Source organism: Cryptotermes secundus, unplaced genomic scaffold (assembly GCF_002891405.2).
Source record: "Cryptotermes secundus unplaced genomic scaffold, Csec_1.0 scaffold395, whole genome shotgun sequence".
Lineage (NCBI taxonomy): Eukaryota > Metazoa > Arthropoda > Insecta > Blattodea > Kalotermitidae > Cryptotermes > Cryptotermes secundus.
Window position 1 is genome coordinate 38,457 of NW_019742967.1, and position 27,748 is coordinate 66,204.

General features: G+C 40.1%; 3 protein-coding genes across 4 annotated transcripts in view; 1 reads left to right on the forward strand and 2 right to left on the reverse strand.

Annotated features, from left to right (window-relative positions):
- LOC111873508 (protein lifeguard 1) overlaps nt 1-15,854 on the reverse strand; it is a 19,800-nt gene extending 3,946 nt beyond the window's left edge. The window contains exons 1-4 of one of the 2 annotated variants that reach the window (XM_023868280.2): nt 15,665-15,854; nt 15,096-15,162; nt 1,344-1,629; nt 660-930 (exon numbers count right to left, since the gene is read on the reverse strand). In XM_023868280.2, coding sequence (XP_023724048.1) covers nt 660-930; nt 1,344-1,629; nt 15,096-15,150 — 612 coding nt within the window. In that variant the 5' untranslated portion in view covers nt 15,151-15,162; nt 15,665-15,854. Of the gene's footprint in view, nt 1-659; nt 931-1,343; nt 1,630-15,095; nt 15,163-15,563; nt 15,616-15,664 lie in introns of those variants that run through there. The other variant, XM_023868281.2, reaches the window with a different exon arrangement.
- A 144-nt stretch (nt 15,855-15,998) lies between these two features.
- On the forward strand, nt 15,999-21,126 carry LOC111873509 (ras-related protein Rab-10). Its single transcript, XM_023868282.2, has 5 exons — nt 15,999-16,293; nt 16,884-16,944; nt 17,030-17,168; nt 18,856-18,945; nt 20,364-21,126. Exons 1-5 carry the CDS (start codon nt 16,101-16,103, stop codon nt 20,547-20,549), a joined length of 669 nt encoding a protein of 222 aa, XP_023724050.1. The 5' UTR covers nt 15,999-16,100; the 3' UTR covers nt 20,550-21,126.
- Nucleotides 21,127-24,001: 2,875 nt separating this feature from the next.
- LOC111873516 (protein tilB homolog) overlaps nt 24,002-27,748 on the reverse strand; it is an 8,686-nt gene continuing 4,939 nt past the window's right edge. Inside the window, exons 6-9 of the mRNA XM_023868292.2 lie at nt 26,885-27,127; nt 25,627-25,792; nt 24,818-24,906; nt 24,002-24,621 (exon numbers count right to left, since the gene is read on the reverse strand). Coding sequence (XP_023724060.1) covers nt 24,459-24,621; nt 24,818-24,906; nt 25,627-25,792; nt 26,885-27,127 — 661 coding nt within the window. The 3' untranslated portion in view covers nt 24,002-24,458. The remainder of the gene's footprint in view (nt 24,622-24,817; nt 24,907-25,626; nt 25,793-26,884; nt 27,128-27,748) is intronic.

A 27,748-nucleotide genomic window follows, 5' to 3' on the forward strand; every position in this document is an offset into this window, starting at 1 on the left:
TAGCATAATGCCTCAACCAATCTAAGCCACTGCGTGCCCCACAATCTCGGATAGTCAGTCAACATGATTGGCTACAGGTTGGACAATTGTGGGGTCACAGTTTGAGACCCAGTAGGATCAAGACCTCCATACCAGTTCTGGGACCCACCCAACCTCCTATCCAGTGGCTACCACGGGCTCCTTCCCTGGGGCATGAAGCTGACAACTCACCTAAAACTAGCGCTGAGGTCAAGAATACGCGGATCTATACATTCACTCCCCCATAAGCCTTCATGGTGTAGTGCTTAATAAGTTACGCACAGGGACAACCTTACAGTTTTTTCTTCCTTTTTATAGCTAAAGGTGACACTGTCCTGGTGCAGAATTAGGCACCACAACAAGAAGGTGTGTGGGAAAGTGCAGATGAAGTTTACACATTCTTAACCTCAGCACTAGACTCGTCAGGTTCATGCCCCAGCTATTTTTCCCCAGTAAACATTCATGCAATACCCAGCAAACAGGAAGATTCATGGGCCCCAGAGCCAGTTTGGATGCTGTCCCCGTTAGGGGCTTAGCACAGTCAATATAGTGACTGAGCTGTCCTGCTTCCTACGTTTCTCCAATCTCCTAATACTTCATTTCTGAAAAAGGGGGGAAAACATAAGCTGACTGTTACATACCGCATCAGTTTCATATGTAGATGCCGCAACACCGAGCATAAACCCTTCAGCCAACGTAAAGAGAAACAAGAAGACGAAGTTCATGGGTGCCTTACGTCGTACATCACCGCAGCAGGCCATTGTGATAAGGCATACAATCATTACTGCAAATGCTCCCCACCAGATGCCCTGGTGTTCTCGTATGTAGTGCTTGGTGGGCTCGTGGTACGTAAACCACGCAATGAATGATACTGTGATCAAAAGCTGCACCATCAGAATTCCATAAACTTTCCTGAAACGACAGCAACAACTACTTCAAGCGCTGCTGCTTGTCGGTACAGAAATTATAGTGCGTGTATTCACATTAAGTACATTTTATTTAATTTATGTACGGTTGTTTACTGTACAGTGCTGCCACTAACTCAGACAATATGGCGTGAAATGATGGGCTTATCAGTAACTAATGAACTGGAAAGAATGTGGAAGGAAGCAGTCGTGCACTAGCATCTGTCTAGAGAGGCTGAAGAAAACTAAGAAAAGTCTTCATCAGGATAGACAAAGTCTGAGACTATGGTTAAGAGGGCAGAATCTTATTCAATCCTCATAACAGCCCAGTCCAGATGGCAGCTCTCCTGAGGTTTTCTCTGCATTCCATGCTGAACATTCGAGACGTGCATGCAACAGATAATTTCAGTACACTGTTACCTTATGAACCCTCGTCGGATGCTCTTGTCAGAGAACTCGAAGTTCTCGACCCTTCCTGTGATAGGATCATCCTGAACATATGATGTGCCATACATGGCTTCCTGGTTTGTGGTGCCGTATGGCTGTCCAGCGCCCAATGGAACCTGTCCGTATGGAGGAGCTGTTGGTGGTGGAGCTACAAACCCTGGAGAGGGCGTGTACGGAGGAAGGTAACTCTGGTTTGGCCCTGTGGGGTAACCTGGCTGTGTAGGATATCCTGGCTGACCTCCGTAGTAACCTCGTTGATCTGAAAGCAACACACAGTGTCTGTTACCTTAACATTTACCATTTTCAATGTGCCTTAGCTGTCATGTGCCATCAACACTGAATGTGGCAGTGGAACAGTTGGTACTTTGCTTCATAATTGGGAAATCCCACGTGACAGCGCTGGTCCTGGGACTGACTAGAGTACATGGTGTAACACAACAGAAGTCTGTAGTCTCATGTAATGTAATGGCCCCACATGACATGACATCTGCTCCAAATTCTGTAAGAATTGCTATGTTCGTGGTCAGATCTCCATGTTAGATGTTCTTTGGGGGGGGGGGACATTTACATTTTAAAGATTTGAAACTAATATGTTTCCACTATTCCAAACCTCAGACACGATTTCTTACATGACAAAGCGAGGGACAAAATCTGAAATTTATATTTTTATACTTCAAACAAAAATTGTTATATACATATAACAATATATATGTATATATATACATATAGTATATACATNATTGTACAGTTGATGGCTAAAACATTTAATTGTTTATGATACTGCAGAAAGCCAGGGCAGACGGTAAAATATCTGTGAGAGTTAAGAAAACAAATTATTAAAATTCCACACATATGAGGCCTTGCACCAGAGAGTATATCTCGATTGAAACCATCGCTGGAGAGGCAAGGCCTCATATGTGCGGAGTTTTGATAATTTAATGTTTTCTTAGCTTTCGCAGATGGTTTGTTCTGTGTTTGGCTTGTATACCCCATCTTGGTGTTGGTACAGGTGTCCGGAGACAGGGACTAGCTCTATCTGTTGGGCTGAATTGAGTGGGTTTTACCTCAAGGAGACAGAATCTAGTCTCCGAAACGCTGTGTTCTGAAGAAAATAAACAGGATGGTTTTCAGATAAAGACATGATGATGGATGATGTCCAGAAACATAATATTTGTACTAATGTGCCATCCTCACAAACCTTTAAATGTCGCTGTTGTTTGTCTAAAACATTTCTGAGGATATATCATTCATTCAGGAAGCAACCTTACTTAAGAAGAGCCATGTGTGTTCAATAAGATCTCCAGCATGGCGACTTTCATTCCCATCAAATGCTGAAAACGGAATTCAACAACTTTCTGATGACAATATAACGATCTGCGTCACTATCTGGTGACACTGCACCCTCAAAGATGTTTCAGGCACATTTTACCTCCGAGTTAAAACGAAGCCATCAGCACCCATGGTATCAGCCCCTATTCATGGACAATAAACATTAATTCCAGATAAATATGTTCATGAGTGGGAAGGACATATAGCATGCATGCAAGTGATTACAAATGCATACAGGATTTAGTAAGAAGGCCTGAAGGGGAAATATCACCGTAAGACTGGCGTGTAGCTGTGAAGATAACACTGGAGTGGATTTCTCAAAAACTGAAAGTGAGAGCGTTGATCTGGATCCATCTCACTCAAGGTAGGATTCAGTGGTGGGTTTACGTGAAGACCTTAAATGAATCTTTGGGTTCTACACATGGAATTCCTTCACACAGTCTTGGACTCCAGTCTGAATATGGCTGCTGAGGTTCACCTGGTGGCAAATATGACTATTACAGTCTTCTCGGATGTGACACCATTCAGTCTAGTATAAATGTGCCAATATTCCAGAGGAATATGCTGCCTCCATCTTCAGGGTAGAACACAGATAGAGACAGCAGGTTCATCTACAACACTGGAAATTATCTACCAGGCTACACGGTGTAACATCGCAGATTGAAGACAATGGTAGGATTCTCTACTCCGAGGTTTACCTCAGGATAAACGTGTAGGGACTGATGTGAATGTAACATGGCAGAATAATCGAGAGAACACGAGGTCTTCTGAAATTCTGTGATGCTACACAATAAATGAAAGCTGCAGAACAGGAAACATTTATACTGAGAGCTACGCAGAAAAAAAATCTAGTCATATCTTGAGAATGTCAATGCATGTCTTTCTATTATTATTATTATTATTATTATTATTATTATTATTATTATTATTATTATTACAATTATTAATCCTACCAACCTGATGAACTGGAATTCACAGTGAAAATTCCATAGGCCGCTACCATAAACAAAAACAGGGAAAGATTATGGACAATTCATGTCAGCCTTGATTATTATGTCAGAAGTTTCATACATTGCATCTTGTTTGTGCGCATATGGCAAAGTTGCGCACAAATGATACAGTGTTAATAATATATTTCAATCATATTTACAATACACGTTCTGGTGTTACAAATAAACACTATCAAGCAGAACAATAACACAAACAAAATTACAGAGATTACAAGTATCTACAGTGGCCGCATATCTAATGTCTGGTGCAAGCTCTGTCACCAAATTTACAGCGTTAAAAAAATATGTAAATGTTTAAATAAACTTACAATAAATAATGAAACAAGAAGCATATTTTTTGGTGTGAAAGTATAGCTGTTGATGTAAAATGTGAAGTTATTGCTGCGCTTAATTAATTATGCACCACACCATAATGATGTGTGAGAGAGTGGGGGTATAGCTCCACCATTTTTGACCTTGGCACTAGATGAAGGTGAGGGGTCAGCTTCATGCCTCAGCCGCTTCACCCCCAGGGAAAGAACCCTAGGTACACAATGGACCCTACAGTTTGTCTGGACTCTGTGGAGTACCGAAAAATCTTCTGCCTCCACTAAGAATTGAACCCTGGCTATCCATCCCATACGCTGATTGAGCTATTCCAGCTTCCATAGTGGATGTAGGGAGGGAAAGATTAAAAATGATTAAAGCAGATTAAATTCTTTAACATCCTCTATATGTAGAAGAGCAAAAAAATATTTTCAAAAATTCAGAACACATGTTTATTAGTTCATTAATTATTTTTTAAACATGTAATATTTGAGGTTTTCACGGCGGTGACTATGAAGAAAGCAGTCTTCTGGGATGTGGCACCGTGTAGATGTGGTGTTAACCGACGTTTCGAAGGAACGTATCGCCTCCATCTTCAGGGTAGAAGGAAAAATAAGAAATCCACAAGCGAAGAGACCGTGAGAACAGGCACAAGCAGAGTGGTGTTGGAAATAAACACAGCTATGTGAGAGTAGTGAAGGAAGGAGGTGGGGGGAAAGTCTACATGGGAAATCAGTGGNGAAACAACCCCCCCTCCCTGTTCATATTTTCGGGATGGAGTTCAATCTCAATGGCCTCCCTAATGATGCAATCCATATAGCGGGTCTTGGTGGCGAGGCTGGAGGTATTCTGAAGCTGAATGCGGTGTCCCAGATCGATGCTGTGTTCAGCTACGGCCGACTTGTCCGGATGTTCGAGACGGATGTGCCGCTGATGCTCCTTCAACCTCATGTCTATGGAATGGCCCATCTGCCCAATATAGACCTTGCTGCACTTGAATGGGCTACTGTATACACCCAGTGTTCTTAGTCCCAGGCTATCTTTGACCGGCCGGAGGAAACTGGATAATTTGTTTGGAGGCAGACCCACTGCTTTGATGTTGTGCCGCAACAGTACTCTGCTGATACGGTTGAAAATAGTACTGACATAGGGAAGGAAGGCGACTGCGCCCGGTTTATCTTCAGGCCGGCTGATGTTGGGCCGACGGTTGAGAACTCTGTGGATCTGCCGGTTGTTGTATCCATTCTTCCTGAATACATCCCCCAGGAGCACCAACTCCGCATGTAGGCTGTCTTGATCACAAAGAGATCTGCCCTGTGCATCAATGTGGAAAGTGCAGCTTGCTTGTTGGAAAGGTGGTGGTGGGATGAAGCGTTAAGGTAGAGGTTTGTATGGGTTGATTTGCGGTACACTCTATGGCCCAGAGAACCGTCGGGTCTCTTGTAAATATCTATATCCAGGATGGGGAGGTGCCCTCAGTTTCAGTCTCCATTCCGAACTGAATGCAATCGTGGATACTGTTTAGGTGGCTGAGGAAGTCCTTATGCTTGTCGGGCCCAGTTGGCCAGATGATGAAGGTGTCGTCCATGTAGAGAAGCCAGCAGTGGGGCTTGTGTGGGGCAAAGTCAAGTGCCACATCCCAGAAGACTGCTTTCTTCATTTTTAAACAGTTTATAAATTCACTATATGAAAGACATTCACAGCTTAAGCTGTAGAACTTAAGACCCCCTCTGCAAATGTTTTCAGCTGTACAATGACTGGTTATGGGCTGGATAATCAGGGTTTGACTCCCATTACATCAAGCCAGATGATGGAGCCCACTCAGCACATCCTATCCGACTGGTACCATGGGTTCTTTCCCCACAAAAGATATGACCATCTGTGCGGGGGAAACAGCTTACAAAGAAATGAACTACTCGCTTGCAGATTTTCTTCTTTTTTTCTTCTACCCTGAAGATTGAGGTGATACATTCCTCCGAAACATCAGTTAACACAACATCTACATGGTGCCATATCCCACAAAACTGCTTTCTTCATGCTCATAAACACTTCATACATAAAAATTAATGCATGTGAACAACTAAGAGAGAACTACACAGTGAAATGGTATGCTCAACAACTTTTATCTTGTGCCACATATACAGAGCCTTCAAATAATCATAACAGTGATTTACAGCATAGGACATGTGCGACATATCACCCATGGGAAAATACCAGATAACGTTTCCTGTAGCTGATAAGAAGTCTATGGACACTCTCTTCTCCACTGATGACTATGGTCTCCTCATTTCAACTTCACACACTTATACCAGCTCTTCCAGGCCTTCCTTTGTTTTGGTATCTTTTTGGTTTATACCACAGAAAGGTGTTCCTTTCATCAGTCATTTTATTGAGATGGTTTATCCAGTTCTGCTTTTATTCATCTATTTTATTTTGTACTAACTGTGTTGCCAGTTCTTTCCTAACATCTTCATTTTATTATGGATCAGTCCAGTTCAGCCTTCAACTTTTCCTATTTTTTTTTTTTTGCTAGTGGGCTGGGACTAAGTCCCTTGTACTATGGCCACTTCTAGCCTATTGTACCAGCCCCAGATGACAGGTGAGGGTGATTGTGGAGCAATTGGTGGAATGAAGATGGGCAGGGAAACCGAAGTACTCGGAGAAAACCCACCCCAGCGCCACTTTGTCCACCACAAATCCCACTTGACCAGACCCGGGATAGAACCCAGGCCGCCACAGTGGGAAGCCAGTGACTAACTGCTTGAGCTATGGCGTGGCATTAACTGTTCCTAAGTATCCAATGTATGCTGACTATATTATGCTTCTGTCTCCTGCTCTAGGTGCCTAATATTTATTTCCGTATATCATGGTCAATAGCGTTACTACCCTATGCTTAGTATCGTGTGAGTATTATGTCTGATTTCATGTTAATCAAATCTCTTATCAATGTTATTCCTTCATATCTTACCCTGTTTACGAACAATCTGTCTAAACACAATCAGGGTGCCTATGAAGATCAACATCTTTAATACACATAGCCAGGAAGTTGGCGCTAATGGCAGTTCTTCTGATTTCTATTTAGGATGTAAAGGTAAAGCTATCCCTGTAACATTGCCTGAAGGCCCATGGGGTTGTGAGACGAGGCTCCCACATTTTCTACACAATCGGCTCACATAATGCACTAAAGTTGCCAGCCTTATGCACCAGCTGGCTGCCTCTTACCCCCAGGAATATTCCTGGTACTCATTTCTGTTAGTGGCTGAGTCGACCCCAGGGCCATAATGCAGTTAGAAGGATTAGGTAAATTGAAAAATCCAATGACATCATCAGGAACTGAACCCACAATCTTCTGGCTCATAGTATAGTGCCTCAACCAACTACGCTACCATGCGCCCCGTATTTAGGAGGTACCCAGCTCAAATCTCAATGCAGACGCTGACTATTCTGACTGAAGTATTTCACATTTCTCTTCAGACCCTTCACCATGCAAATGCTGGGACAGTCCCTTGAAACAGGCAATCTTCTGCCTTGCCTCAAATCCTTTCAAGTTCTGAAATCTCAAGCATTTACACTGTCCTCCCAGATGTGATATTGGGTACTCTGGCAGATGTATAACAATGCTGCAGAGGAAATGGTGAAAGTGGATGCAGGAGGTCCCCCTGAAATGCTGGTACCTAGCACCCGACTATGTGGCACCACATCCCACACACCAGTGGCTTCATAATCACAGCTGTAAGAACCACAAAATTTGCATACCTGTCTGTGTCTACCTAGACCAGCTAAGTTACTGTCCACGTTGGCATGGAAAGGGTTGTCAGCATTGATAAAACTGTTAAAAACTGTAGCCTTGCTGCCACTTGGCACATATTATACGTGGGCTCTTTCCCCGAGGGTAAAGCGGCTGGGACGTCAAGCTGACAACTCACCTCCAACTAGTGCCGAGATCAAGAAAATGCGGATCTATACATATCCACTCCCCCATATGCCTTCATGGTGTAGTGCTTAATTAGTTAAGCACAAGGACAACTCTACCTTTTTAATATAAAAAGAAAATATAAGAGCTAAGGATTCCAATTGCATTGACGAAACCTGTTGCAATACTTGCACACCGCTTGGACAGGTGTCACTACTGTACACAGTGACAGGGGTATGAAGCAGATTTTGTAACATTCTATGTGTGTCAATGTCCACCATGAACGAGATTAAAACTGGCAAATGTGCAGAAGTGCTTCATAACTTATGTATGAACCTTGCATTGCCAATAGTTTCAACCTACAATTGCCAAAAGTGGTTACACAACATCTCAGCGAGCTTCATTCTAGTCAATTCACGATCTCACAACTCAAGGACACGCAAAAATCATAAAATTTTAGCTGCCAGTTAGACAATAAATTATTTGCCTTAAGAAACCGAAACGTTCATTACTGTCTTCCAAAATGCCCGCCGATGAACACTATTAACCCCCAGACTGCTGGGGCACTAATGCTCTAAACTTGTTTTCAGAAAGTTGTCAGTTCAGATCCCAGCCACAGCAATGGCTCTACTCAGTCCTGCAGCCAATTAAGCAATGGACACTCCCTGCTAAATCCTTTCCAATTTGTCATTAAACAATCATCCTGACATTTGATGCTACACAGAATGTGCACTGACAGCAATGTACAAGACTACAAAATGAAAATGAACACAATCATAAACCAATGAAATCAAGTTCCCATTCTAGTGTTTTATTTCCCGTAACATCCACTGATATCTAACCACCATAATCGCCCTTGCCTCAAGGCTTTCCAAACAAAATTTTTGTTACGTATGTTATTTCATAACTGTATCTAATGGTTCATCATGAGGGAACTATAAGCTTATCTCTAAATTTTAAGGAGAAGGTTTCTTTGGATTGAAAAAAAAAAACAAACAAGGATATGGCACAAATGTCTTATGTTACATATCGAATTGGCTGACAGAGAAACTCTTAATCCATATACTCCAGGAATGATTTTAAATCTATCGATACTGTGGGAAGTTCGTGGCCATACTTTAAATCTGGGGTAGCAGTTTACTGTCCATGAATAAAGGATTTAGAGTCTCAAAGTTCAACACAACCACATTTCAACCTGGGTGGAATGTATCAGTGCTGGAAAGAAATGCAACACTGCAAGTTGGAGTGCACAAATGCACCATAAGGTCTGTCAAGGTACACTAGTAACACCTGCGAAGTATATCAGTAAACTGCAAGCTAGTCCATACAAATGCACCGCAAGGTCTGCCAAGATACAGTACTAACATTTGCAGTGTATATCAGTAAACTGCAAGCTAGTCCATACAAATGCACCACAAGAGCTCCCACGATACAGTAGCAACATTTGCAGTGTATATCAGTAAACTGCAAGCTAGTCCGTAGAAACACACCACAAGGTCTGCCAAGGTACAGTAGCAACCTTAGCAGTGTATATCAGTAAACTGTAAGCTAATCCGTACAAACGCACCGCAAGGTCTGCCAAGGTACAGTAGCAACATTTGCAATGTATATCAGTAAACTGCAAGCTAGTCCGTAGAAACGCACCACAAGGTCTGCCAAGGTACAGTAGCAACATTAGTAGTGTATATCAGTAAACTGTAAGCTAGTCTGTACAAATGCACCGCAAGGTCTGCCAAGGTACAGTAGCAACATTTGCAATGTATATCAGTAAACTGCAAGCTAGTCCGTAGAAACGCACCACAAGGTCTGCCAAGATACAGTAGCAACATTTGCAAAGTGTATCAGTAGACTAAATAATCTCCCATTTTTAAGTCTGTTTAGCTTTCAAGCTGAAATTAAGGTAGTTTAGGGAGAGAGACGTATCATCATAAAACTCAAATAATTTTCTTTACATGCAACTAATATACATTTCATACATAGGAAACTGTATTCAATTCTCCCCAGAAGCCACTTAATTTGCAGGTTGATCTGTCAGAGCATATTTAACGAATTGAAAGGAGACCTGCAAACTCTTCCTATTCAGAATTACTCGGTTTTTGGACTTATTTCCATGGCCCAGTATTCTAGAAAATAGAAAATGTGTTTTGGAAACTGGCTCTGTTTCTGAAATGTTGTGTTTTCTATTTTCTAGAATACTGGACAATGGAAAATGTCCCAAGCCCAGTAATTCTATGCGTTATACACCATCGTCAGAATCTGCTCTTCCTATTCAATGGCATTCGTTCATTATTAACAAAAATACACTAAGATACAGAAATTCAAAACTTGCATTATGCAGGCATATTATCACCACACAGCAGGCTCTCAATTATCACTCTGTGGACTACCCATGAGACTTTTTGAACTCTTCAATTATTGATTATACCTTTCCTTAATAATTAGAAGTGCTGTCCATAACATCTGATTCAGTAAGGCTTTACAATGGGCCGCACCATAGCTCAAGCGGTTAGTTCCTGACTTCCCACCACGGCAGCCCGGGTTTGATCCAGGGTCTGGTCAAGTGGGATTTGTGGTGGACAAAGTGGCGCTGAGGCAGGTTTTCTCCAATTACTTCATTTTCCCCTGCCAATTTTCATTCCACCAACTGCTCCACAATCACCCTCACCTATCATCTGGGGCTGGTACAACAGGCCAGAAGTGGCCGCAGTACAAGGGACTTAGTCCCACCCCACTAGCAATAAAAAAAAAGGCCTTACAATGATTTGCAGTAGACTGTAAGTGTTCTCACGCTCCTGCAAACTTCATACTTTATTATTTTATTGTTTTCTGTGCCAGCCCACTGCCAGTTAAGAAGTTACTTGTCTCACTCTCCTATAACCAGCAATACAACAAGTAAGTAACAGTTCAGTGATTTGCAAGGTTGAAAATGGAGCACACACGGATTCTTGTATTATCACGTGTGCTGCTTCTCTCCCCAGCACTGTGGCTAATTGAGAGTTTGCTGCTGTGGCAAACTACAGACAGAGCTGGGTGAATAAAAAAAATATAAGCGTGTGAGACTTGAAGCAACCAATGGTGTACTAGGAATGAAAATACGGTTTCTACTGGCAAGTCTATGTAATTCGTATGATTTGATGAGTCACCGTGCTGTTACAACTCATACACAGAAATAAAGTAACTTAGAGCTACAGTAAAGTGCTGTTTTATACCGTTTCATTCCAAAGTTAAATAATTAACCTATTATGGTGGCCATCTTCCTTCCACCCAGTTAGCAACAGTCTGATCATACAAGAGACTTAATACTATGCAAATAACTAATCACAAAATTATACAGTGTGTTCAGTTGAGGAAACTTTGCAACACCGCGGACCGGGCCCAACAATCCTCACATTTTGCTGCTGTAACTGCTGATAGCAGAATGAGTCATTAGCGCTGATAAACGCGCACTGTTACAGTTACAGTTACAGCAGCAATCTGTGAGGAATAGTCGGCCCGGTCAATGATGCTGTGAAGTTTCCTCCTTGATTGAACACCCTGTAGAACTTAAAAGGTTATGTACCAAAATTAAGAAATCTTATACTACAAAGTCATATTACAAGCACAAAGAAATGGTTAATTTTTTTGCTCGGTTAGTAAGGTTACAGTGAAGTCATGCTGCATGCAGATTACCAGTCAGCGAGCAGCTGTGCAATGAGACGCAGCTCACTTGTGTACCAGTATCTGTTCCCTGCTTCAAAGCACTGTTTCCATGCACAGAGTTGCTTAAAATTCAAGACAAGATGTTAGTGTGTGACAGAAGATAACGGATGCACAATTATATTTGGTATTATACTGTCCTATCAGCATTAAAACTATTAACTGACACTGTAACAAGTAATTTGTTCAGTAAGAGGTAAACTTGGGAATTTAATACTGGCAAAAACATTAACTACCCCATCGCAGTAAATTCCATGGGCAAAGAAAGCAAGAATTTTTAATAATTTCTGGTTACAAGCTTAAAAAAGAAACTATAACATAAAAAAAATATTGAAATGGCAAATAAGGTAAAAAAAGACTGACCCTGGCCTATGACTGATTCAGAACAAAGATCAATATTAAACAACTGAATAGCCATAACTGCTAAAAGCATTGAAACCTGGCTGTTCAGTCACTTGCTTATTCTTGTTTTGCTCGTTTAATTTTATTTGTTTTCGCTGTTCCCGTTCCACAAATTGGGCCATTATTTCAGAAAAATGGCTTCCTAAGAAAGTAGCAGTGATGCTAATCTACATGACCAAATGACTCATAGACTGGAATGAAGTTACCGTTCGGGGCTCATTCAGCACTATTTACATCACTTACACAAACATTATGTGGCATCGCTATCGGTAAATCAAAACCCACCCTTCTTGGTAAAAAGTAAAAGTAAAGGTATCCCTGTAACAGGGCGTGGAGGCCCATAGGGTTGTGAGATGTTGAGGTTCCCACATTTTCTAGACAACAGACTCATAGATGGCAGTGAGGTTGTCAGCCCTACGTGCCAGCTGCCCTTTATCTGCAACAAAATTCCAAGAATATTCCTGGTACTCATTTCTGTTAGAGGTTGAGTCAACCCCAGGGCGGTAGTGTGGCTGGAGAGATTAGTTAATTGAAAACAAAAATGCAATGACCTCATCAGGATTCGATCCTTTGACCTTCTGGCTTGTAGCATAGTGGCTCAACTGACTATGCTACTGCATGCCCCACCCACCCCTTCTTGGTACCATACAAAATTCATGGGTGTCAAGGAGATGGTCTCTTTTGCCACTACAACATTCTCAGTACTACCTGTAGATGACCTAATAGCCTGCCGCAAATCAGTCTGCTGGCCCAGCTACAGAGATAAGCTGCTTGTGTCAACTGTTCCCATGTGTTCAGGCAACAGGCCAACAAATGACACTCGAAACCTATCAAGACCACAGCACATGGAAGAAATGCTACCTGCTGATGTGCAAAGACTCCTGGTACCTCTGTAAGCACTGAAGCTCCTTGTTGGAAACAGAGCAAACCTGAAACCTGAAAGTCCTGCCTTCTGTGCAAGGCATCCAAGGGATATTTGCAGCGAATTTTCAAGCCTATATTGTCAACAGTCAATCTAGTCACCACTCCCTTTTCCTGCTCAAATGACATTAAAACCCTAAATAATAGTGCTTAGCTTAAGAGCTTTGTTCCTGTTCCTCCCACATCCCCTGTTCCACTTCCTATGCCACAGCACTAGCTACCCTGGCAACACCATCCCTTCTGAATACCTTATCCCTCAGCTACTCAAACTGCAGCACTGATCTCCCGTGTAAATTTATTTACGTTTGTATGAATAGACTTTTTTCTATTTAGAAGTACAACTGTGCAGTTTAAACTAAGATCTTCACGTTACTGTCACATGTGCAGCGAACACAAACATTCATTTCAATCCATAACTCTCAACAGAATTCTGAGTGCACGAAACTGAACACTTAACACAGGAGCAGGGGCTTGGGATGTAGTCCACACACACATGCTGCACATCTCCCCATTCATGGTAGCCGCCCAGTAGTTTACTGGGGGTCATCAAGAAAACAAACTGCAGTGTGTGTGGATTCTGTGCCCTGTCGACCACACTGTTAAGTCCAAACATGCTTACAAACAGTTCTTCCCTCAGATAGGCTGAATGATCTGCTGGAGGCCCTCAGATAATATCACTGTACTATCGTCACTACACGACGATTCACTGACACAACTGCACCCAGAGCTGAATCACCTTGCATCACTTTTACACAGAGACTGTCACGCTACTGCAATGGTGAACTGAGTGGTTCAGCTGATGGACAACTGCATTTTTCAATCCAAGTTAAATATGAACTGCCAGCCCTGCAGAAGTAGGGAATTTAAAATCCCCTAGCCCAAAAATGATGAACTTTTACCCCCAAATTAAAATGTGCATGCCTACCTTGCAGTAGGCTACTGGGAGACAGCCTATTACATGATTATAAAGGTTAACAGAATTGTGTTATGACCAGCACTTGTCATATTTGCCAAAGCAGAAAATGGAATCAATTTAATCTTAACATTTCTGTTCTTGAAGAATGCTGTCTTCTGGGATGTGGCACCCTGTAGATCTTGTGTGAACCGACGTTTCGGAGGAATGCCATTTTACATGGCACCACATCCCAGAAGACGGCATTCTTCAGTCACTGCCATGAAAACCTAAAATCCTACATCTCTGTTCTTGTCATTAATAATAATATTGGAACTTCCAGCCTGTAGTATCACAAACATGTAACTATATACCATAAAGGGTATCTATATCTGATAATAATTTGAAAAAATATTCTACAAATGCAACATGTTACATCTAATAATACAACACATATCTTCAATATGTTAAGAACAATGTCATGGCCAGAAAGCTGTTCTGGCTTTGTGATATTCCTACTTTATGCTTGTGATTTTAATTCATACAAGAAGATGTCATTTTGTGAAGCCAAAAAGCTTTGAAATAACTGGTAAAGACAAAAAAAAATGAAGTAACAATCGTAAAGTATTAAGATACAAGTATCTGCAGCCCTGTGACAGCTGTGATCCAAGAGCGGACATGTAACTCTAAATTCCTGTTACTCCACTGCTTTCAATTTTAATGGGGAAAAAAAAATACATAAATCGATTAACTGTAAAACAGTTAATTTCTGCCACTTACAAATCCTAATATTATGTAGACAAATAATTTCTGCGGGCAAATACAGAATTAAATTCATGAAAAATTTGCAGAAGTCAAGTAATACGTATATTTCAAACTAAACCTGCGATAAAGTTGGCTCCTTCCTGTTAATCACATTACACTTTCTTTTTTAATTCACCACACTAGTTTTAAATTGTGACATTTTTAAGGGACTAATAAAAAAGAAAACAAGCCCCCCACACAAAAACTGGCAGCTCCACTGACAAATCTGGGTAAATAATTAAAAGCATATCAAGTGTTAACCAGCTGATGGGACATATAATACCAACACAAGGCTTCCTCTCAACAGTACTTCAAAATTTAATCTAGTACAGTGGTTTCACATAAATCTATTTTTTAATATATTTTGGTTGAGCTGTGAGCTACGAACAAGGAAACGTTTTATAACATATAGCGAAAAGACGTTACAAAATAATTTGACAACTCATATAAACCTTGCTGTCCTGGGTAGAAGCCTGGCGGTGGAGGATTTTGCTGCCACGTGGTCATCTGGTTGACAGACTGCAAACAGTGACAAGAGACAAAACAAAAACAGATTTGAGACTATCGAGGGTGCAAACAGTGACATGACACCAAATAAAAATACTTAAAAACTGTAAGATTACACGACTATAAAGTAACTTCCAAATATCATCAGAAGAATATTGACCACCAACTCATATTCGGAATCTTAAATTGTATTTTCCTGCACAAGCCGTATGCAGCAAAATGAAAACTGTGGTATTATAACAAGGTTATGTATTCAAATGACCCAGCAGATATTACAAGATTGATTTGCTAAGGAATGGACTGATCTGGAGTGTACATTTTGTAGCGAACACGAAAGTCTTCCTTAACAATAATTGGTAATTTCCTGCATTAAATTCAATGAAACATCCTAAGTGTGGAAAACATGCTGTAACCTGTCAGGTGCCAGTTAATACGCCGTTGAGTCACCACGTCATAAGTCCGTCAGTCATAGGATCAATAATATTGTGCAACTATCTGAATTTAATATACTCACATGCGTTGACAGTTTAAAAACGAAGACAATCCACCAATTTTATATCTTTCAGATCTCTCTGCAAAATAATGCTAACTAACACTCCTACTACCGCGCCCGATATTTCGCCTGGAAATATCCAGAAATAACAATCGTCACAGTTGCTCACTGCATCAAGCTTTCCAAGCAACCCACTTGTCGTCACGATAACGACTGCGCTTCGAACACGCAAGTGCTATCAACACGCTGAATGTACCAGTTATATTACAATAAAATTTATAAATTTATAGATCAAAGACAACATACGGTAGAGGTTCGAAATACAAATGAAGTGTTTTACTTTTGAGTATTGAGATATAAACTCCTATATGCATATCAGCATCAATCATAAGATAGCAAAAGGTAACACATTAATGACTCATTTCGTTGGTCACATTGACGGATATAGATGCGTTGAATGAACATCCGGTTTTTCTCCAAACTTCTGAGGAGTGACGTCTTTTTAGATTATCAACTAAGGAAAATGGCGAAGAAAACTTACGATCTGTTGTTTAAGTTATTGCTGATTGGTGATTCAGGCGTAGGAAAGACATGTATACTCTTTAGGTTTTCAGATGATGCCTTTACAACGACGTTCATATCAACCATAGGTGAGTATATGACTGGTATTAATTTCAGGACTCCACACTATATTAATCCCTTTTACTATAGAAAAGGTGGGTGATCATATTCAAGAAATAATTAATTGGTGACACAGCAAATTTATCCTTGATCATATAATGGGGAAAAGAAAGTATAGGTGACCTTGAACCTTTAGCACAATTGGTGTTTTTGTATAGTACAGGCTTGCCGGCCATATATGTTTGTATGTTGTATTTGGTGGTCCAGGTATAGGATATTTCTACAGGGGTGGGGCTCAGTAATTTCCATTGACATAAATGCCCCGATTTACAAACACTGAGTCCGAAAAGTGAGCTTGATCCTTAGTCTTAGTATGTGCACTATACTGCCTGTACTGTAAGTGAATAACTATGAAGTGCTGTTGAATGTTTAATTATATGGCAACATTGTGAAGTTCATAAAGCACCTGTCTGTAGGAAAATAAACTTTTAATTGTAGTTCTCCGGTATTTGCTATAAATATAGAATTTGACTTTTGATATCAGTTTGTCAAGTTAATGCTTGTTGCCTTGTATATATACATATATATATATATATATATGTATGTTTTGTTTCTTCAGGAATTGATTTCAAAATAAAAACTGTAGAGCTTCGAGGGAAGAAAATCAAACTTCAAATATGGTAAGCCTTGCAAGTCTGTTGCACTGGAATGCAGTTTAATTATTTTATACTGAATGATTTTTTACAGCCTCTTTTTTTTTTCTAGGGATACAGCTGGCCAAGAAAGATTTCACACTATCACAACTTCATATTATCGAGGTGCAATGGGCATAATGCTGGTTTATGACATCACCAATGAGAAGAGTTTTGAAAATATAGTCAAATGGTTGCGAAATATTGATGAAGTGAGCATTCTTAATCCCTAATTGCAAGAACATTAATGTAAATAACTTGAGAATGAAAAGATCTTGGTTAATCATTTGGATTGTGTAGAGAGTCCCATAAAATGTGAACAGTATGAGGATGTGATTTACAAACACATGTGATAGCAACATCAGTCTTTTTTTTAATATTTTTTTTTGGTGGGTATATAAGTTCGTCCAACTGGATTCAGTGTGTTAATCATATACAGAGTGATTCACTCTGAGAAGACCCCAAATATGAGTAAATAACTATAAATCATGCGATAATTTACCAATCAAAATAAACTTTGGTGAGCACTATTATATTTAAGCATCCTGTTGCACTCTACACGATAAATGATACAAACTCCATCCCAAGTGCAAACAATATATTATATATCTTTGATCTTGCTCTCTTTTACACTGCATGTTTCGACCTCAAACGGCCATCATCAGGTGTATACTTTCATGTTGCTGTTACACTGCACTTAGTTTAAAATTTAACATTTTAAAAAAACATTGTTCCTTTCCTTGTTATTATCAACATCTACTTTGTTGATATCTGTCTGGTTTATAGATTATTTTGCACACGTTAATTTTGATTTTCCTGTAGTAGCACTATAAAATCTTTAGTTATAATTTTAAAATCCTTTAAAATTTTCTCTAAATTTTAAAATTTAGCACTATAAAATCTTTAGTTCTAATTTTAAAATCCTTTAAAATTTTCTCTAAATTTTAAAATTTAGCACTATAAAATCTTTAGTTCTAATTTTAAAATCCTTTAAAATTTNAATGAGAACAAGGAAAGGAACAATGTTTTTTTAAAATGTTAAATTTTAAACTAAGTGCAGTGTAACAGCAACATGAAAGTATACACCTGATGATGGCCGTTCGAGGCCGAAACATGCAGTGTAAAAGAGAGCAAGATCAAAGACATAATATATTGTTTGCACTTGGGACGGAGTTTGTATCATTTATCGTTTGGTGAGCACATATCTTGGAAATAATTCGGTTACAGAAGAAGTTGTGACTGGTTTCCCTCTGCTTAGAGAGACAGGTTAATATTATGCTCTGCATCTGCAGATGTTTATGCAGTCATGTACATTTTCCCCTGGAAACCGCAGACTGTAATGAGTTTTGTGAACTAGGTGGGCACTTAATCAGTGTCACAAACCACACAGTGCTGCAGAGTTTTGTCTTTGCTGGTAAATTATTGTGTGATCCATGATTATTACCTCAGGGTGCGCTCCAAGTGAGTTACCCGATACAGATCTCAGTTCTGATGTATTCCCTTGGTTCCATTTGCCTGCAGATATATGGGCAAGATTGAAACACCATTAATGGCCCAAAGGGTTCATTGACAAGATAAGAATTTGAAGACCTCTCTCTGTCTTGGGATGTGACAGCGTATAATCTGTTAGGAGGATACAAAATCATTAGCCACAGAGTGTTGTATTACCTTGTCTTATTACATTTAGTATTTATTAAAAGTGGCATAGAAATTTTAGATATTTGGGATGCTTGTCGAAGTATTTCGACATCAGTCATGAGGACAGTGCGTAAAGTTAGGGAATGTGGGATGGCGATGTTGCGTAAGGCTGGCATGCTGATGATGTTGGGTGACACTGAAGGATCAGATTTGGTATACAAGATCATCTGGTAAGCAAATCATTTCCCTGTCTCTTTTCAGCATGCAAATGAAGATGTTGAGAAGATGATTCTTGGTAACAAGAATGATATGGACGAGAAACGAGTTGTGAGCAGAGACAGAGGAGAAGCGGTAAGTTTTCTAACACACACACACACATATATAAGTTTCAAGCATGACATTTATGTCATGGTTACTGACATGAGTCCAAAGTGTTAACATGCTCCATTTATGTCATGGTTACTGACATGAGTCCAAAGTGTTAACATGCTCCATGAATGTACATTATGTACTGGATCATGGATGAGCTTGGAGTGTTTTGTTTCAGAGTATTGTGTGTATTCAGTAAGTGGATAATATTTTGATGTGATATTGTATACTATATAAAGCAGATGGTCAGCAGTTCAATATTTGTATGTTATATTCATGGGAGATAGTGTTAAATGTCAGCTTCATTATGTTCTTTATTTGATGTGGCACTGGAAAGGAATATGGAGAAAACGAGGGAAAATTCCACATCATCCAGACCGGCTCCGGGATCCACCCAACCTCCTATCCAATTTGTACCGGCGGCTGTTTCCCTGGGGGTAAAGCGGCCAGGGCAAGAAGCTGACCGCTTGCCTCAAACTAGTGCCAAGGGCAAGAAAATATGGCATAGTGCATAATATAACAAATGATGAGATTTCCTGTTGAAATATCGAGTATTGTGTAAACATTAAAAAACAGATCAGCGTATCTTTGATCATTCCATTCCTGAAGATTATTCTCTTTTGGGATGTGACACCATGAAGCTTGGTAGATTGTTGTCAGTGTTCTGGAAAAACCTGCTTTAGGGTAGAATCCTCACCCTGAGGATAGAGGCAGCAGGTTCCTCTAATGGTCCCAGAAGATATTAATCTTTATAGTCATAGCCGTGAGAAGCTCAAATCTGATAATGGCATTCTTGGTTCTTTTGGGTTTTGATACTTTAGTGTTTGTTCTGTGTTGTTACTGAAAGGTGTGAGCAGATTGGTTGCCTCTTCATTTTTCTGCTGCTGATACTTTTCAATGCCATTTCTGTTCTCAGTCGCATCAGTTCTCTTTACTATCTTTGGAACAGTCAACTGTCAGTCGTCACTTAATATTTCATCTGCCATGTCTTTCCATAAACAAATGTGTGTTCTACTCACGGTTCTATTTTATATTTTCATTAAAATGTAAGGTTGTCTGTCCTAATTACTTACCACCATCTGGTGATTTTTTCCCTATTCATTGCCTCTATTGGCCAGGACTGGGCACCAGACTTCCCCCCTCTCAAATGGTTGCTAGCCTTCATGTAATGCCAAAGTTAGTGGGTGGAGCTGTACCTCCACTCCCCATACATGTTCATGGCATGGTGCTTATTTAAGCACAGAGACAGCCTTACGTTCTCACCATACAGATAACACATAACAGTTTTGAGCATTTCTTGGTTCTATATAACATATTTCATTTTACAGTACTTTCCTGGTGCATGATGGGGAGTCAAAAGCCTGAACCTGACCAGTCTAGAAAATTGTTATTTGTTGCAGATTGCACGGGAACATGGGATCAGATTCATGGAAACATCTGCCAAGGCAAATATCAATATTGATCGAGCTTTCAACGAACTGGCAGAGGCCATACTTGACAAGACAGCAGGGAAGGATCCCACTGAGGCACCAGATCGAGTGCTGGTCGAGAAACGAGTGGATCGAGGTTCGAACCGATGTTGCTAGGTGGACAGAACTGAAACAGATATAGAGAAAGACTGGGAATTCTACCTGTTATGTATATATATGTTGAGTACGTTACCCTTTGTTCTACTGAGGAATTTTCCTCTTTTGGGGGTCAATTAAGAAGATGGGAATGCTGTCCAAATGTTTTATATTCGTGGTAATTGTTACAGAAAAGGTTCCACTTATAACACTGGGTAATTCCTTTGTTTGCTGACTGGGTCTGGTAAATCCCTAATTTGCTGGGGATAACATTTAGCTCAGTCGTTGGGACTTTTGTGGAATTTCTGGCCTTTCTCATTATTTGGCCAAGGAACTAACTCATCCACCATGGTGCTAGAAAAGACATTATGTGGGATCCAATAAACACAAAGGGGCACTGATTTAAGTGACCGAGAGCTAGAATATGTGAACTCATTTACTATAGAATTTTTTTGTGAAAACGTATTTTTTTTGTGTGCGAATATGTCATTCACCATTCAGTGGCTGCAGGCTCATAATAAAGGCATTTCAACCAAGAGGGTACACTGGAGATGGCATATTTGAATGTAATCATGTGACTGTTATTTGGGCTAGAAAATCAACGAATAAGAGAACGTGTCAAGGAGTCTGTGAATGCATTGAAGTGAGTCTTCTCATGCCTGCCAGGTATCCTATGTAAACCAGTCACCCCATGATAGCTGTGGCTGCCTTTTCTAATAAATAAAACTCGGTATGCTAATTTTACAGTGAACTATGCCAAGTTACTTGGACTGTTGTAACAAGAGTGAGTATGTTCAGTGTCATACAAACTATTATATATTTTTTTGTTTGATAGTTGTACAATCTTCATATTTCACAATTGCTTTTGTTTAGTAATCATGTAATTATGAATAGAAGGTGTTATCTGAAAGAGCAACACAGGGTCGTTCAGATGTAAACCCCTCCCCCCCTCCAACAAAGGGGCGGGTAGCATCGTTCACATCGCTGCACTGCCTGCATGGTCAGTGTCATACGTTAGATTGCATCTGGGCAGCTCTGTTTGACAAAGGCTTACCTATACGTAGGATTTTTTTTAAGTATCTAATTTTTTTAGTCTAATCTCAATGGAATATATCTTATGTTAATACCAAGACCAAGATGTCAATGAATATCAAGATGTCAATGAATATGTTTATAAAATTTTCTCTGTTCTGTAGGATTTGAGGTTCTCACAGCAGTGGTTATGAAGAGTTCTGTCTTCTGGGATATAACGCTATGTAGTCTGTTGAAAGTCAACCGACGTTTTCAGAGGAACATGTGGCCTCCCATCTTCAGGGTCAAAGTATAAGCCGCCTTACTACCTGCTTCACACTGGTTTCTCGCTTGGCTGTTGTTCGACCTTGAAGATGGAGGCAACATATTCCTCTGAAATGTCCATTTGCTTTCCGTGGACTACATAGCATTGTATCATAGAGGGTAGTACCCTTTTTCTCTGTTCATGTACTTTTGTACATGGCTAAATGCTCGAAACCTGCACATTCATGACAAACTCTTCCCAAGCACAATCAAGGCTTTCGTACAAAAATGCAGATTTTGTTGTGATTTTTCTTTCCCATTGATGTATTCTTTGTTCTCAAAGCAATCGGATATTGTTGTTTTATATCGCAATAGAGAGATGTATGCAATTTCATTAAATATATAACTAATTGTGTTAATGTGTCCATATTTATGACCAAACATGTATGTCCTAGTCCCCGTGCTATCCTAGACAGTGAATTTGTCTAATGTATCTTTGAGGGTACATAATAACTTGACCAGGCAGCTAGCTGTTTGGAAGAAAAGTCCTGTGTGTTCAACGAAATTGCGAATATGACATTCTTGGTTCCCATCATACTGTGGTATGTAACCCGTTGCTAGGCAACAGCCATGAAATAAGCAATATACAATGGCCATTACCAGACAGCGGCCCACGAACAGTAAAAGAACAGTGCTTCTTACGAGGTCCATGCTGAGATGTTATAAACAGGACAAATTAGGAGCAGGCAGTTGGCCAGTTATCTGTTAGAGGACTACTGTCGTTCAGTCATTGTGAGCTGAACGTGATAATAATTGTACTTGCTGGTGTAAAAGTGAGCGCTCAATACACTTATTCGCTGAATTGAAGACCTGCATGAATTCATTTGTCGCGTTACATAGTGAACATGCGATAGTATATTGTAATTGAAAAAAAAGACTGGGAATTTGGATGGAACAGATATTTAAATATAATTTTCCAATGAACAAAGGTAACTACTGAATGAATGACTGAAGAAAACAAATGAATCTGAGCTTGCTTGTTCCAGTGTAATTTTTTATTTCATAAATTCATAATTTTAAGAGATAGAAATTGCAGAATGATTTCTCGAAAGAAAGCAGCAAAGTTAAACGAAACTGAAATTATATGATTATAAAATGATTTATGTTTATTAGATAGCTCTTGGATCATTTTAAGACAGACATTTTGCATTCATATAAACAGAATGATCGTAAAGTGATGAAGTACATTAGCATGTGGTAAGTAAACATGAAAAAGTGTGATCTGCTCGCAGTAACAGGCAACGGAAATGGCAATGCTGCAGTAGCAAGAATAAAACTGCAAGTGATGATAACACTTGATGACTTAACTTGCTTTTGCAACTTTACAACTTCTCTGTGAAATGAAGGCTGGAATTTCATCCTGAAACCTCACTGCTAACATGGTTTTGCCTTGGAGTTTACAGTGCCTGAGATTGCGCTAATATCACAAACTAACCAAGAAAGGGGGGGGGGGGAATTTAAANTTAATGCGATAGCAAATGTTGGGGTGACTGGAGAGTGTGATTAGAATGGATCAAATAGGAATAGATAAGACAATTTTTTAAAGTATACCAGAGGTAGAAGAGAAGCAGGAAGGACCAGTTTAAGATGGCTGGAAGATGCAGAGAATGATTTAAAGGAGTTCAAAGTGAATAGATGGAGGCAATATTCAAATAATACAGAAGAATGGGCATCTGTTGTAAAGGAGGCAAAGGTTGTTAGAGAATTACAAAGCCGTGAAGTAAGTAAATATGTGTGTATCAGGAGTTTTGCAATTATTTTTTGTGCATTGTTGACATAAGTGCCCACAACTAACTCCACATCAGATAGGATGGCTGTGGCTGATATTCATATACAGTTGAGCAGTATTAAAGATATTTCTCTAGTGAAACATTCTATTCATCCAGAATCTTCTGTCAGTTATGTGTACTGAACTGTACCCACTTTGAACAAGATGGAAAGATGACCTAGTCTAGTGAAGCCCCCCCCCCGCTTAAAGACCAATGATGCGACAATATGCCACTTGGTCCTGCATGATTGTGAGGCTATAGCTTACCTAAGATATAACCACCTGGGTCAATTCTTCATCGAACCAAATGACTTTTATGATGCCCCCATAAATAAAGTCCTACATTTCATTCGAAGTGTAAGACTGATAAAGGGTTAATCCAAAGGGGAAGCTCAATAGATCATTGAAGGTCGCAGTGCTAGGGCCAGTTTTTATGGCTCACCCCTAATACTCGTACTCATCGGCCTGGACCAGTCACTAGCCCCCACCTCTCCTCCAGGGGTTTCTTGGACAAAGACCTATGTACACATGAACACTTACTGATCCTACTCACTTCCGCCATGAAGCTGGAGGCAGCACGTATGCCCCAAACATCAGCTACGCTGCCTAAATCCACAAGGGGCAAAGACCTAAGAGAGAATCAGTATCATTCTGATTATTGCATTAAAGGAGGAGGAGCTAAATATGTGGTTTCAAGTGCCAGATCCAGATTCCTGAACTCTCAGCAGAGGAACGTAGCTCTCGTGTCCCTATGAGCTGTACCTTTAGGTTCAGCAAGTTCAGGATACAGTACTGACTCTTTACAGTTCAGAATGTGCCCAGCTGTATTATTCAAGAGGCGGCACTTCTGGGTCATCCACAAAATCAGTTACTGCTTCACACCGCCCCTTCCCATCTCTCGCACTGTTACACTGCTGATTGTATTGCCTTAGTTTCACAATCCTGCTGAAGTCCATGTCCTCAGATCTCCCAATTTCCAGCATCTCTCTCCTGTAACATTTCAATAGATTTTTCAGATTGTAATGTTGTATAGTGCAGTAGAACTCCACTGACAGTTTATAGGAACATATCGCCTCTGTCGGTGTCGGGACCGAAGACTAAGGAAAGCACGAAATAAGCAATAAGCAGGCATCTAGCAGATCTGTACAAAATTACATGGCATTTGAACCCAGAAAATTGTACATACCGAATTGTGTTTGAATAATTTCTGGTCTGATCATCTTTCCTTGTGGTTGGAGTATGTTTCACTGTTTTGGGTTTTACTTCACCATTCACCTGCAAAGAATCACCAATAATGTATTACATGCTGTCTCCATCTTCAGGGTTAAATTGAGTGTCATGAGGTGGTCATTTTAAATAGGTGGATGTGACAATGTGAAGTCTTGTAGGTGGTTAGCAATGTTTCAGAGGAACATGCTGCTTCCATCTTCAGGAGGGTTCAAGTGAGTGCAGTAAGGTTAGAATGCTTGTTGTGAGGATGTGGATCATCTCTTCCCCCATTCTCAATCTGAGTGAGCTCTCTTGAAATCTGCACTCACCTCAACCCCGAAAATGCGGACAGAATGTTCCTGTGAAACGTTGGTATTCACCTACAAAACTACCTTGTGTCACAACCCAGAAGACCACAATCTGGAGAAATGAAATCAAATCTTCTGTGACAGTAAGCTTTATCTAATTGGCATGGATTTCCAACAGGACATTCGGCATCTCCATCATCAGGAGCTGCAGTGCTGACAGGCACCATTATTTGTGTTTGTATTTATAAACCCAGTTTGGTTCTTACGGTCCAGTGTCCTGTGACTGGCACCTGACTCCATCCGCCATGGCCCCTCCAATGTTTTACTTCTGGGCACAGACCTGGGGCCCCAAGGAACATACTATATTTAAATTCAGCAGATGATGATGGAGATCGTCAGTTTCCAAACTGTTGTAAATCCATTTCAGCCGAACACTTCACTGCACATGAGGTTTAAATTTCTCACAGAAAGTCCTTACCTTGGGCATAGTTAGCACTAGGTGACCTGTTGTTTGTGATCTCTCAGCCCTTGATGACTCAGTGTTAATTTCCTCAGGGAACACAATTTGGAATATTTTGCCCTTGATAAGTACTTTCACATACGTTGGTTGGATGTCCACATCTAGCAGAGATGTGTCAAGGTACCTGCAGAGCATCACATTTTCAGAAGAATGCGGATGTACACAGTGTTAACACAAGACACAAACACTGTCTTCATAAACCAACTGCTAACCTCTCATGCTTTCAGAAAAGTGCATATTATGCTGGGATAAACATTTTAAATAACCTGCCATCTGATCTCAAAAGTCTTATGAATGAAAAAGCACAATTTAAAATAGCACTGAAACGATACTTAAATACACACTCATTCTACTCTGTTGATGAATACCTGTTGTCTAGAAAATAACTTATGTATCTTTAAATAGCCTTGTGAGTAGTCACTGTGTATTCCTGGTTTCTCTTGTGTGAGAACTCCATTGGGACTGTACATATGTTTTGTATTTATAAGACATATTCCACATCCTACAGTCATTTTGACTAACTTTGGATCCATGGAATGCAATGCAATGTAATGTAATGTACTTGTTACTGGCTTCAGACATGAAGACTGGGTACTAACAACATGCAGTTCACTTCACCTGTGTTTCAGAGGAACACCAGTGGACTTGTGCTTATCTACACAGTGTTACATCACAGGAAACAGTAATCTCTGAGACCCTCAGATCCTGATTCTTCATACATATTTATGTGATATGAAGTCTGATATTCTGACAGTGATGGCTATGAAGGTTACCGTCTCCTGGGTTGTAATGCTGTGTAGTCTGGTAGATCATTACCAATATTTCAGGGTAGAAGCAAAGGTAGGAGTTTCCTCCAAAACATGGGTTCTAGCAGAGGGGACAAGCTAAGAATTTGCCCCCTCCCTAGATGTTGAGGGGGGGGGAAATCAAATTTGGAAAAAGGATAAAATATGGAGAAAAAAATTTAAATGAATTTATCCCTCTATCCTGAATACAAAGGAAATTATTAAAAAATACTCTTAAACAGCTTAAATATGAGTAAGTCTGTCAGTAAATTTTCTGCTCACCCTCCCAGAAAGAACCTTGGTAGAACTTATGATCTGACAAAGTACATGGCACCACAACACAGAAGACCAATATGCAGAGATAATAGCACTTCATCTTTCGATATGGATCACACAAGTTAGGCTGGAAGGTCATTAAGCTTATCACATACTTATACACAGCAATGTCTAGAACAAGGCTGTTCAGCTTGTCGTCCTCGGTGAGGAGAAATGGTATCTTGGCCTCATTAACATTGAGAGGTTTCCCGACAGCATTGAACAGCTTGTATTCCCGTTTTGGTGGTCTAGTCGAGTCAGCACTGAGCCCCTTCTGTTTTTCCTCCTGCTGTTTAAGAACCTGTGCTGCTATATGCAGTCTTGTTTCTGGACTGTGTTCACTCACTTGAGACCAAAACCTGAACATGCAGAAGAATTCTTGTATTAATTTGAAGAATGGCTTTAGATCATACAAACCATTATCAAAAAGGTTACTTATGAAGAAAGCAGTCTTCTGGGATGTAGCACCGTGTAGATGTGGTGTTAACCGACACTTCAGAGGAATGTATCACCTTCTTCTTCAGGGTAGAAATAAAATAAGAAATCCACGAGTGAAGAGACCGTGAGGACCGGTACAAGCAGACTGGTACCGGTTCTCACGGTCTCTTCGCTTGCGGATTTCTCATTTTCCTTCTACCCTGAAGATGGAGGCGATACGTTCCTCCGAAACGTCGGTTAACACCACATCTACACGGTGCCACATCCCAGAAGACTGCTTTCTTCATAGTCACCACTGTGAAAACCTCAAATCTTACAAGGTTACTTATGTCTTTATATGTACATTCGATATTAACCCTTTCGCGCGGTGATTTAAATTCCGCTGCCGTGTCTCTCCGGCGGTAATATATTCAGCCGGCCATTTAAATTTTGCTCGAAAATGATTTATTCATCATTGTTCTTAAATTCTATAAGATAGGAACATGAAACTTTCACTAAAATGATCTTAAAAGGTGGTTTTATAACCTTGCCTTATAATATGA

Excerpts from the sequence above, each read along its gene's own strand:
- LOC111873509 (XM_023868282.2), top strand. The coding sequence starts at position 16,101 with ATGAACATCCGGTTTTTCTCCAAACTTCTGAGGAGTGACGTCTTTTTA. Across the intron at positions 16,294-16,883 it reads GACGTTCATATCAACCATAG|GAATTGATTTCAAAATAAAA; the intron begins GTGAGTATATGA and ends TTGTTTCTTCAG. Across the intron at positions 18,946-20,363 it reads GCAGAGACAGAGGAGAAGCG|ATTGCACGGGAACATGGGAT; the intron begins GTAAGTTTTCTA and ends TATTTGTTGCAG.